We start from the raw sequence: 13,549 nt of genomic DNA, 5'->3' as shown, positions 1-13,549 counted from the left end.
ATGGACTTAAAAAGCTTCTTTTAGCCACATTCCCTATTCTAGCAGCATTCCATTTGTAGTCTAGAGAATGTTTCTGAGACCTGTAATATCACTATCCCAGAATTAACGTTAATGCACCTGCCATAATCCTTTCTACTTTATTAGAATTTTTCATAATTCCAGGTTTCTCTTAAGGTTTTTTTTTTTTTCCTGCTTCAAATCGCTTAGCAAAATGAACCAATAAGCATTTCTCCACTATTTAGGCTTGCTAGGCAGGGTAACCCCTCATTTACTTCCAGGATTTATTTCTCCCCGCTTCAATATACTCTTGCTACAGCCAGTATAACGCCGACAGCCTCCGGTCGTCAGTGGGCGAGATCGAGCCTGGGACCTCTGCAGCTAAATACATGAGCCTCTACTGCATGAGCTAAAAGCCATATGGCTCTTAGCTAAGGCTGTAGAGCACACTCATTAATCTCTCTCTCTAAGTAGGCTCAGTGTCACTAAATGGGACAGAATACCACACCAGGAGGTGTGTGGGTTACACTGGCTCCCACACTTTCTTCAATTGTCTTTGTAATGCTATGTTTACTTGCAGTCTGCTATTCAGCCACTAGATGTGCTGTAGAGTTCCAGATAGTACGTGGTCACTGGTAAACAAAGGAAACCACGCTGGAACTTGAGCTGTGTGGGAGCCCGTTTGTTTCTCTCTATTTAGAAGCAGTTTTCTGAAGCAGGAAGCATTTATTAAGGACAGACCACGATTGTTCCAGGATACACCCTTGTCTTCTCATGGAGCAGTCAACTGGCCAGATGGGCAGAAAATGCCACGGGTGTAGCAGTGCCTAAATTTCTTCAGCAGCAGATTCCTGGTGCTGAAAGTGTAATGCAGCCTCTTCCTCAAGATCAAATAGACTTATAGCAAGCTTGGAGTCTCCCCGCAGAGGCAGAAAGGCCTCTTGAAGCAAACTCTAAGCAATTTTGGTCTAGAAATCCAACTGAAAATTACACATAATCAGCCCCTCCTTTGCAATTTCCAGTACTCCTGATTTCAGCCAAGCCAGATATTTATATTTGCTCCTGGCTAAAAATCAGAAAGAGCAGAGAAGGAGGAATATTTCTTATTTTAAAAAAAAAACACGAAAATGAACTCAATTTGTTTTAAAACTCAAGAGAGATTCAGATTCAGTCTGACCTTAGGGTGACAATTTGGGCCAGCTCTGATTTTGTTCAAACAGAGAGAGAAACAAACCAGAACACTGGATACAAACCTCCTAAACTGTAGAGACGTTCAGTTCTGGATTCAGAGCTGGATAGGAAATTTGTAGCTTAGGCCTGTCTCTATAATAGTCCTGAACTCCAAATCTCCAACTCCCCTGGAGCCTTGGGGAACTTTGGCTCTGTATCTGAATTCCATGGGTCAAAGCAATGTGTAATCCCTGTGCTGGAAGCTACTTCAATAACTGTTCTATTCTAGTCACAAGAATTTCATTATTAGTTGTGTTACAGTGGTACCAAGAGGTCCCAGCCAAGATCAGGGCCCCATTGTAAGAGGTGCTGTACATACATGTAAGAGTCCCTGCCCAGAAGAGCTTACAATCTAGGTAGACAAGACACACAAAGGATGGACAAAAGAAAGTATTATCCTCATTTTACAGAAAAGAGAACTGACCAAAGAGATTAAGTAAACTTTTAGCAAATCTGGGGATTGATCCCAGATCCCCAAAGTCCCAGTTCACTCTTAATTACAAAAGTGCCTTTCCTTCTCTTGTATATCTGTGCACTAACTTCTCCCCAGCCCATCTGGAAATAGGATCTCCATTTCACTCATCCTCCTCCTTCTCTGAGCAGACAGAAGTATAGCAACTCCTTAACTGATCTGCTGTTTCCTCAATCCCTCTCTCCAATTTCTATGGACCAATTTTCTCTTTTACTTTCTGCCTGCCTCAAATATTTTTGCACAGCCCTTTGATAGCTGTCTGAAATAGTCTCAAAACCCAGCATTGGATTTATTTATTTTCCTCTTCTAATTATATTTTTAGCTTGCTCCTGGTGGGTTATTTTGTGTTTGTTTTTTTAGATCTTCCAATCCTCTCCTTACCCGTTTGTCTCTCTAGTTACACGCCTTTCTGGCTTATATTACTCTTTACGTCCCTACTTAACTGCATTGGACTTGGACTACGTGATACGAGCTGCAGTATCGCTGCTCGTTTCTGAAATGCAATTAAACTCCATTAGAGTGAACTCTATTATGTTAACTCCCCTGTTACAGTAAACATTCCCTGAGGCCCCCTTCTTCCAAGTGAAATCAACTAGTGGTCTCAAGTCTGCTTCCAGTTGACCAGAATCCCCATGACAAAGCCAGCCATCACCCCGGTCAGTAGAAGAGGTAAGGGGTGAATTGCTCTGAAGACTGAATTTCTCTCTGAGGCATCCCTTCCTTTTCAGGGTTGACATATGTTGGTGGAGCAGGGTGGGTCCCATTTCCTGGGAGCTCATTCTTCTATGTTCTCCATCAGCCACTTTCTAGAAAAATTTACTTAAATCATAAAATCTTCATGCAGGCCCAAATCCAGCGACTCAGCAGACTTTGCTCTGGCTGGGTGTATTTAGGGGAGGGGACAGGTCGGGTACAATTATGCAAAAGTTATATAAAATCTAATATGGATGAAACCCAGAAAGTTCTAGGATAATTCAAGTCAAAACCTATACAATTTAATAGAGAATTATACAATTTCTTCAGGGTTTTTTAAAACAATTTTATAGACTTCTACAGGCAGGATTTGATTCTCTATTAAGTTCGATGGGATGATTTTTTCACTATTTTTCTATTAACTCCCATAAAAGTCCAGACTCCATGCTGTGATGCTGCTCTAGAGACTGTTACACATTAATAGGTCCACTGGTCCTTATTTTCTATGTGGGGCTCAGATACAACAAAAACAAGTTTTGTGCAATGAATCTGCATGCAAACCCTATCCCTGACTGTGCCTTAAACCAGAACCTTGGCCTAAAGCTATCTAGATCTTTGTGGTGTCTCAGGCCCATCTCCAAATAAAATATACCCACATTTCTGCCCCTCTCAAGCACAGAGGTTCAAAAAAAGTTCAGAAAGAAGGTATTAAAAGAAAGAACAACCGTGTTCTTGCATGTGCCCTGTTCAAGATAGGAATGGAAGCAACAGAACCAAATATATATAAAATATTTTTGTAAAGGCTGCTCTCTTGGTCTACCTGGCCAGAGCAGAAACAGGAACATCTTACACGAGAGACTGTTCAAACAGGATTCCAGCTGACAAAGGGCAAGAGCAAAATTTTAATGCAGTAAAAGTGTCCACGATGTACCACGATGGCAGAATCAATGGACTGTATTGGATTGCAATGCTGTATCACTGTGCTACATGAGTGAATGATGGTTTTGCTTCATGCACGTATTCCAGTTCCTGCTTCTTTTTCCCTAAAGTCTACTGCACTTGTGTCAACAGTAACATCAGCATCCATAGAGCAATTGCCTAACTGCTGTCTTAACCATAATATCAATACTCAGTGTTGACAACTCTATTTTATTTATTTTTACCAACTCGTCACATCTGCTATCCTATATCTTAAATCCTTTCTTTCCTAGTTCATCCATGTTAGTTTCAGAGTAACAGCCGTGTTAGTCTATATTCGCAAAAAGAAAAGGAGTACTTGTGGCACCTTAGAGACTAACCAATTTATTTGAGCATGAGCTTTCGTGAGCTACAGCTCACTTCATCGGATGCATACCGTGGACATGCATCCGATGAAGTGAGCTGTAGCTCACGAAAGCTCATGCTCAAATAAATTGGTTAGTCTCTAAGGTGCCACAAGTACTCCTTATCCATGTTAGTGTTTTACTGGGTGTCATACTCCTCTTGGGAAACACGCCAGTCCAGTATCAGACTCAGCATGCTCTTGGTGACACTGTCTCTTATTTCTTCATCTCCCTAATTCAAGCAGACCAGGTCACAATTTTCCACACAATTTTTATCCGATCAGAAAATGATTGTTGTTGGTTTTTTTTTAAATGAAGCTAACTGCAAAAAGACAGTTGGTGTTCTTAACATTGTACAACTTTTGTGGAATTTTCCAAAATATTTTTCCAAACCAATTTTCATGGAAATTTTACTGAAGTCAGTTGCAAATTCTCATTTACTGACTCACTGAAAATGAGGGAACAAATTTGGGTAAAAAAATTCCATTAAAATGTCAGAAATATATTATGAAAAATTTAATTGAAAATGAGAATGGGTCACTAAATGAACAGTAAAATGGAAACAACAAATTTTCGCCCCATTTTTTGATCAGCTCAGAAGCCAAACTCTTCTCCATTGTAGGAGCCAATTTCTTTCCTCCCACACAGCTGAGATGCACTTGGTCTGGAAATACTGGATCCAGATCTAGATCTGAAGTTCCCCGAAGGCTGAGGAGAAACAGCATTCTGGTCAGGAGTTTTGTTTCAAGCTCATCTCTAAATGAGCTGCAACTAATTCATCTGCTTTTCTTTTCTGTTCATCCACCTCCAATAATCCAGGGTGCCAGTGAGATTTTTCAAACAAGTTGACTACTGTATGCAGCATTGTAGCCTGTCAGTCATCAGATTTTAGAGAGATAAGGTGGGTGAGGTATTATCTTTTATTGGACCAACTTCTGTTGGTGAGAGAGACAAGTTTTCGAGCTACACTGAGCTCTTCTTCAGGTCTGGGGACAGGTCTACACTTAAAACGCTGCTGTTCCTACACCAACAGGAGAGCTTCTCCTGTCAGCGTAGCTAATCCACCTCCCCGAGAGATGGTAGCTATGTCAATGGGAGAAGCTCTCCTGTCAACATAGTGCTGTCTACACAAGGGTGAGATCAGTATAACCGTTGCTTAGGGGTGTGGATTTTTCATAGCTCTGAGCAAGGTAGCTGTCGTGAGGAGGCGTGGCCTCTCTCCGAGATTGACAGGGAGGGACTACTGCCCCCTGGTGGGTGGGGCCAGGAAGGCCATGCCTGCCATGCTGGAGGCAGAGGGACAGTACCGGGAGTGCAAAAGGTGAGCCCTGCAGCTCACTTGGGCTGGAGCCACCCAGGAAGATGGATGCTTCCCACCCGCCCCGGCATGGGAAGCCGAAGAGGACGTCTGCTGCCCCAAGGATTCGCCAGATCTTCCGGAGCTGTCCGTCGCCCCAGACCTTCCAGAGCTGTCCGTCGCCCCAGACACCGAGGAGCTGCTGGGACTGCCACTGGCAGTGTATCCTGGAGAGCTGGAGGACGACCCCCGGATCCAGGTACACCCCGAGGGGAGGGGAGGAAGTAGCCCAGGGACAGCCGACGGTAGTCTGGCTGAGTTGCTGCCTGAGGCCAGGTGAGCGTGTTGCAGCCGGATCCCCGCTGACCCAGTGGCGGAACAGGGTTAGGGCTCTGGGCTGGGACCTGGTGAAGTAGGGTGGGCCTAGGGTCCCCTACCCCCCGCTGTCACCCCACCCCTGGGGAGGCAGCCTCCGCACCTTAGGCCATGAGGCCTGTGTTTGTTTGCTGTCTGCCAGAGCTAGGACGACAGGTTGCAGGTGCGTGAGAGTAAGGAGGTGTGGCCTCCCTCCGAGAGTGACGGGGGGGACGGCCACGCACTCCGACAGTACTTATACCGATACAGGTCTGTAGTGTAGACCTGAGCTGGGAAATGTACTCAGACCGAGGCCATGTCTACCACTTAGGTCAGCAAAATTTTTGTCGCTCAGGGGGGTGAAAAAAAACACACACACACCCCCGGGCGACATACGCCTTGTCGGCATAAGTGGTAGTGTGCAAAGCGTGGTGTTGGTGGGAGAGCTTCTCCCGCCGCCGTAGCGACCACCGCTCGTTGGGGGTGGTTTAATCATGTCGACAGGAGAGCTCTCTCCCGTCTTTGCTACACAAGCCATCTTACAGCAGCACGGCTCCATAGGTACAGCTGTGCTGCTGGAAAGTCTCCAGTGTAGACATAGCCTGTGTGAAAAGTGTTCCCCCTTGGGTGATAAGACAAAAACACTATTACTTGTGGGTGAACATGATCGCTGACCTCGCAGTCCTCATCCTCAAAGGCAACCCGCACAATACCTTCAAAAGACAAGCCTGGGAGCTTAAACTCATAACTTTGCTTGGCACTAAAAATCATGGTCTTAATAAAGACAGTGGATTTATGGCTTATTACAACAGTCTGTTGCCCACTAACAACCCCACCAGGGCCATCCCTAGCTATTCTGGGGCCCTACGCCGCCCCTCCATGGGGAGGGGGGCAGGCCTCCATGTGGGGGTTGGGGGTAGGCCCAGACTTCCGTGCGGGAGGGTAGGGGCTGGGCTTGGGGGGCAGGGGGAACCACCCCCGGCTGGGGCCGGGACACTGCACTTCCCACCGCCGGTGAGTGCAGGCCCGGCCCTGTTGCAGTCCTCAGGGGATTGGGGACAGGGCAGGGGCGGAGCAGTGCGGGGGCTTTGGGGAATGGGTGGAGTGGGGGCAAGGCTGGGAAGAGGTGGAGCAGGGGCGGGAGCAGCATACAGTTGCGTAGGGCACCAGGAAATGTGGTGCCCCAAATTTCCTGGTGCCCTACGCAGCTGCGTACTTTGCATATGGGTAGGGACAGCCCTGACCCCCACTGCCCAGCTCCTAGCTCCCCCTTCTTTCCCCCCCCATCACTGGAGGGGTGTTAACGGGCCACTTCACCTTGAGTAGTTCTTTTAAATGTGTGTTAACCACTTATGCAAAACAATCTGTCCCTTGTATTTAGCTGTGACACTGAGTAAGTTTTCCAGACTGAAGAGGAGCTCTGTGTGGCTCAAACGCTTGTCTCTTACCAACAGAAGTTGGTTCAACAAAAGATATTACCTCACCCCTTTGTGTCACTAAGTGGACTACTATTCATGCATACACAAGTCCTTACCTAATACATCATCCCACCACCAGCAACCAGCACAGGAAACCTACTACTTTGTCTTTGTTAGTTTTCAACCTGATATCAGAAATACTTTGAGAATTCTTTGCCTCCTAGAGTATTAGCAAAAAATCAATCCGATTCGGATCTAAGATTGGATGGATAACTGAACATTCCCATCTCATTCTGCTTATATAGGATGATTCTCACTCTCCAAATTTAGTGTGTTGAGAAAATATTTGTTAAAATTCCCTGTTTCTAAATAAAGTTGCTTGGGCAACATTCATCCTCTCCCCCCTGCCCCAAGCATGTTTGCTTTTCTCACACATTGATGACATTTAATTTTACTGTCACTAAAGTTTGCAAGAAGAAAATTTCTAAGTGCACAAGATTTTGCGAAGATCAGATTTTACATTTGTATTAAGAGTTCTCATGTACTTATCTATCATAGACCAGAAATACCCTCTCATATTTGATCAGCATGAGTCAAATGGTGGATACCAACAACTTGCAGAAAACTGTTCTTGATCAATGTAGAGTTAGAAGTAATTTGCCAAAATAAATTTAAAGAAACAATCAAATAATTTTGAACAATGAATCTGCTATCTGCTCACCTGATAATCTGTGAGAAGAAGATAAAAGTTTAATTGCAAACTGTTTGCTCAGCTCTAACTATATAAGCTAGCAAGGTAGTTTCTGCAAAGATATGAGCTGAATAAGAAGGTGGTGGCCAAATGATCCATAATGAAAGTCAAACCTGGAAGTTGAAACATTCACCACTTCTAGAAAAAACTGCAAAAAATCAGGTCTGCTCTTCACTGTACAAACACCTGAGACTAGTGCTTAGTGTTGCAAGGGACATGTATTTTATTTTCCGTGAAAAAATCCTAAGAAAATTGAAGTTATTTTCATCAAAAGTTTTGCTAAATTTGAGGGGAGGGAGGTGTGAAAAAAACAACAAGCAAAGTTTTTTGGGGGGGTTTATTGAAAAAAAACTATATGAACCTATGTTATGAGAGAATTTCTGTTTTCTCAAAGACAGGTTTCAGAGTAACAGCCGTGTTAGTCTGTATTCACAAAAAGAAAAGGAGTACTTGTGGCACCTTAGAGACTAACCAATTTATTTGAGCATGAGCTTTCGTGAGCTACAGCTCACTTCATCGGATGCATACCGTGGAAACTGCAGCAGACTTTATATACACACAGAGAATATGAAACAATACCTCCTCCCACCCCAGGACAGTGCCCCAGGACAGTGGGGTGGGAGGAGGTATTGTTTCATATTCTCTGTGTGTATATAAAGTCTGCTGCAGTTTCCACGGTATGCATCCGATGAAGTGAGCTGTAGCTCACGAAAGCTCATGCTCAAATAAATTGGTTAGTCTCTAAGGTGCCACAAGTACTCCTTTTCTGTTTTCTCAAATGTCACTTTTCATCCAAAAATTTTGAATTAAAATTTTTGACCTAGTCTACTAGTGTCCTACATCACGTACTCCTGAGGGAATTCTGTGCCAGAAAAATGCAAATTTTATTTGTCAGTAAATATATGTGGAGGGTCCAACATGGCAGTGGGGCACATAGGCCACCGGCTTCACGGAGCTGGAAGATCACCCGGCAGCCCCCCACCTCCAGGACACTGACTCATCAGTGAGATGCACTTGACACAGCACAAGGGCTGGGTCTGCTCCATAAACACCTCAGGGCCTTGCCCCTCCACGCCAGCCACACCAGCTGTGGGCAGGCAGGCTCAGCAGGAACCAAGTGTGGGGGGATCCAGGTGTGGGTTGAGAGAGTTCTGAGTGGGGCAATATGGGTGCAGGCAGGTCAATGGGGGATCTGGATGCACAGGAGCAACGGGACTCTGCAGAAGGTTCCAGGTGAAGGTGGGTGGGGCTCAGCGGGGGGGGGGGGGTTGCAGCTGGTTGGGGCTCAGTGGGATGGGGGTCCAGGTGCAGGAGGCTTGTCAGGGTGGTCCAGGTGCAGGGGGGATGGGGCTCATTGAGTGGGGGTTCAAGTGTCAGGGGAAGACCTCAGTGGGGTTTCTGGGTGTGGGGCATTCCAGATGCAAGGGTGAGGCTCAGCAGGGTGGGTGAGCTCAGCAGCGGGGTCTGGGTATGGGGGGGTTCAGATGCATGGGGGTTGGATGGATGGGGGGACAGCTCCCTATACAGTAACCCCTCCTCCTGTGGCTGAGGAGCAATGAAGGCTAGAAGCAGGGGGGTGGGGGTGGATCTTCCTTCAGCCAGGAAGGTTTCTGGTGGTGGTTCTGACCCAGACCCAGCTTGACAGCTCCTTGCAGAAGAAGAGGAAGTTCTGTCCTCCCCAGTCCAGTCAGGGCTTGCAGCTGAGCCTGGCGCAGGGCAGGAGCCTCACACACACACCCCCCCCGCAGTGATTTACCTCTCCGCCAGCTGCTCCAGGTGCCTGAAATGATACACCTGTGCTGCTGGGGAGGCGCATGACCACTCTTCCTGTTTCCCTTTGCTTCCTTGTCAGAATATAATTGTTTTCTTCAGGGAACAAAAAAATCTGCAGGGGACATTAATTATGTGTGTGCGCAATAGCGCAGAATTCCCCCAGGAGTAATAACAGCCAGGCAAACATCATGTGGCTCTTTGTCCCCCGCTAGTGGATAAATTGTGTCTAGAGGTTTATGAGCCTGCTGCTGCCTTCAAGGTAATGGACCTGGCCTTTTAGCTCATGTTTTTAGATCCAAAATTCCAAAGTTCACCCCTGCATATAGCCCAGCCAGCGGTGTGTTTACATATCTTTGCTGTGACCTTCATTAAGAAGATAAAGCCAGAAGATGTTATTTCCACATTCATCTTCCATAAGTTTAACCATTCCCTGGGCAGAGCACACATTTGGAAGGCATTAACCACACATAAATGAGCAAAACAAAAAGAACATGCATGTTATTTGCTTGCATCAGCCTCCCACCCACCCCTTATGCCATTATACAATAGGGCAGGCCACGTGCCTGAAAACCCTTGGAAAGAAGCTGCTGATGCCAATTGTCTAGCAGTGAAGGAGTCATGATGAAGATAGCAAGCAGCCTGTCACAACCCACTTATAAACGTATAAATGCTCAGCTCTTTTTATACATGGTAAATCTTACCACACTGCCCTTGATCAACCACCCACCAGCCAACACATAGCTACGCTTGCATTTATCACCTTCAATGGCTTTAAGGTCACACCTTCTTAAATATTCCAAAAGCTGCCATTAAAAAGACCGCTAAATAATACAGTAGATGAACAGGTGTATTTTGGGATGAATGTATTATCGACAAAGAGCTAATTGTGTTAGGAAATCACTCTGTAGCCTTATGAGCTTAGAGTTAGCTACCACACAGAGGACACTAAAACAAGACCAAAACAGCTGGGCAGTTTTCTGTGTCATAACCTTTTTAACTGGATGCGCCACCCAACCTAGCAGACTCCTATAAAGTGACCATGCGGGCCTTGTCCTTATGCAGTCCCGTTGACGAGTTACAGTATATGTGCATACCCCCCTATAGATCTGTCCTTTAAAAAAGTACAAGATGCCAGACCAGAACATTAAACGCCAATATACTTGTCACTGGGAAAACCAAATCAAATCCATCAACAATCTAAAGTGGTCCAGAGCCCAGCATATGACTATCACCCTAGCGATACTAGTATCACCAGATACTTCACTACCGTGAAACGTAAAAAACAAAGGGAGATTTGTGCCAAATGCTGAATCAGTGACCGTGGGAAGAAGGCGAGAGATGGCAGAAATGACACTGCAATCTGTAGCAACCTGCCACCAGGTCAGGAATGAACACTGGTGACAAATGGAAACCGGGGATCAGATCCCCAGCACAGAACCCTGTCCCAAGCAGATCCTCTAATACACATTGGAAGGGTCTGTCTTGCTTTTTCAGCACTTCAACATACTCTAGCCTCTCATGCCAATAAAGTCTCATTGAATTGAACTGAATGCCTCTGGCTTGCATATTTACAGTGTGGAAAGCTATATCATTTGTTCCACATGCATGATTTTTATTTAAGTATGTCTCTTCTTCAAATGGTTGTGTTGGCTAGAGCTGTAAGGATGGCAGGTGTTTAATTTGCCAAGCAGGATTGCAGTTGCCATCACAAGAGGAAGATCTCCTGCTCTCCTGACCTGAGCAGAGGCTGAAGCAGCCCTGGGTTTCATTGCAGAAGGAAGGGTTCTGCACTGGATTTTAAGTCAGGGGCAGACATGGGGATAATTCATGTCCACAGTAGATTCTTGGGAAAGGGAAGAAGCAAGATGGCAGGCTCCACCAGAAATAAACCAATAACAATGCAAGTATCCTAGTTTAGAATGTTACCATATTTGCCAACTTCCATAATTCATGCTTCTTTTTCTTTCAAAGCCCATAGTCCTAGATGTCAGATGGGACCCAACACGAGTTGGCTCCTATGCAAGAAGCAGAGATGCCTTTTTCCTCCTTCAGTTTTCTTCATCTTTACAATGATTTGTGGTGTAAGATTAACAGATCTCTGGTGGGAGCTAAGAGAGCTGCTCTCTGTTGTAATTCAATGGCCTACAAATGTGTCTAGGGAAACTGGAGGCCTCAGTGGATAGAGACAATGATGATTAGTCTCATATGGTGGAAATTAACTATGTTAGATAACACCCATTGGCTTCCCCTACAGCTTTTCCTATAACACTCCCCATAGTTATGATTCTGATGCTTGTTGATAGTACTGTGGCAGCAGGTTACATAGGTGCTGGAACTAGGGGTGCCGGGGGTGCTGCAGCATCCCCTGGTTTGATGTACGTTCCATTACATATAGGGTTTACAGTTTGGTTCAATAATTCTCAGTACCCCACTATCAAAATTGTTCCAGTACCCATGGCAGGTTACATAGGCAGAGGCCTGTTCTAGTCTGGGTCTGTCTGATGATGAAACTTTTGTTGCAAGTGCTACAGAATTTACACACAGGGCCCAATGCCTCACTGCACTAGCTTTACACCAATATAACTCCACTGAACTCAACTGAGTTACACTGGTAAAGCCAGAGAAAGGAGCGGCTGGTGACTTCAGCCCTCTGTGTTGAAGACTGGGAGCTAAACTGATACTATTTCAGCCACTTAAATAAAGGGCTCCAGTGTGAGGCACAGGACTGTGCATCTCCCATGTATTAAGAGTTTCAGGGCCAAACCCCAGTATAACCCCTTTTAATAAGCATAATCACATGCTTAAAAGTTAAGCACAGTTTAACAGGCATGTAAGTATTTTACTATTAAAACAAGAAGATCAGCTCCTTTCGCTATCAGCACTCTGGAGATCTAAGGTATTTGAAAAGAAAATACCTCTATAATATTTAACAGGAATAATGAACTTTCACCTTTCAGTGCAATTCACCCTACAATTTCAGCTCTGACTACAGAGTCCTAGACAATAAAACCCTGTAGCCAAGCAGGCTCAGAGTAAGGCTTAGAAGCCTAATTTGGCTCAGTTTTAAGTCAGTCAACTTATCTGCATCAAGCGGTTTATTTGCACACTAAACATATACTAGCGAGAGCTTGGTTATCATTACCTTGACACTTAAAAATCTGGTACCGGACCTTGACAAACGCCAGTGATGATGAGCAGTCACTTTGCAAAACTCAAATCCGCCTTTCAAAGTCTTCACCACTTTGCAAGCAGTCAAAATTCTTGTCATCTTGAATAGATTGATTGGTAACTAAAGTTAAAAAAAGAAAGATATATCCTACTTGTATTTTTTTAGACTTAGATACAGGCAATCAGGTACTTCTGCAAATTACAGTAAAAAAAACAGAGGAGCAGCCAGCGTGTTGGATTGACTGCACAGCACTCTCTTTTGCCTTCCCATGCTTTCTGGCATTAAAAGTCCTCAGTGTGGCCCCGCCTTCTTCCCTCCCCTCCTCTGAAGAGCACTTACAACAGAGATGAACTGTGGTCATGTTGACTAGGTTGCATCATACATCGAATACTAACTGCCCCTACTGGAGGACTGAGAGAATTGCAGGAAGCAACCAGAGAACTTCCCGATACATCGGCTTGATACAATTTTTATGTGTGTAATATTGCCAATGTTTATTTAAGCATTTTCTCTATTTGTATCACATTAAATTTTAACATTTGCATGAAATTATTGCGGGCGGGAGGTCAACATCACACAAAAATATACAAAGTAAATATCTTTAAATCAAACTCTAATAAATCTTCAGCAAGCATTTTTCTTACATTGCCTATCCGTAAATTTAGATTATCATCAATGGAGATATTTTTTTCAACAATTTGCATGTGCACTGTGAAATTGTCATTTACAGACATTCACCAATAAAAATCTAATCCTTCTAAACCAATTTATACAGTGAATAAACAGAGCTCAGATACACTAAGGCAGTACTCTGGAATATTATTTAACAAGTAGATTAGGAACAGCTGCATTTATTCTTCCAGTAGTCTCCAGGACTGTAATCTTAGAAAGATTTTCTACCCATTAGGTTTCCTAGAGTTCTGGTGTGTGATGTTGGGGACAGGTTACACATATTGGACAAAAGGGGAAAAAATAATGTGGTTGCTACCAGCATATTGCAAAAGAAAGTAGGGAAATGGAAAGCTTGTAAGCTCTTTGGGCCAGGACCTTCTTCTGGTTCCATACTTGTACAG

The 13,549-nt window shown here is 44.7% G+C and overlaps 1 protein-coding gene across 1 annotated transcript in view; it reads right to left on the bottom strand.

Moving 5' to 3' along the window:
• The window catches only part of CPS1 (carbamoyl-phosphate synthase 1), a 129,860-nt gene extending 117,123 nt beyond the window's left edge, over nucleotides 1-12,737 (bottom strand). Inside the window, exon 1 of the mRNA XM_084643769.1 lies at nucleotides 12,450-12,737. Coding sequence (XP_084499895.1) covers nucleotides 12,450-12,575 — 126 coding nt within the window. The 5' untranslated portion in view covers nucleotides 12,576-12,737. The remainder of the gene's footprint in view (nucleotides 1-12,449) is intronic.
• Between the last annotated feature and the right edge of the window lie 812 nt (nucleotides 12,738-13,549).

Source organism: Lepidochelys olivacea (assembly GCF_965140295.1).
Source record: "Lepidochelys olivacea isolate rLepOli2 genome assembly, chromosome: 11".
NCBI classification, from domain to species: Eukaryota; Metazoa; Chordata; order Testudines; family Cheloniidae; genus Lepidochelys; species Lepidochelys olivacea.
This window is presented reverse-complemented; position numbering and strand designations above follow the sequence as displayed.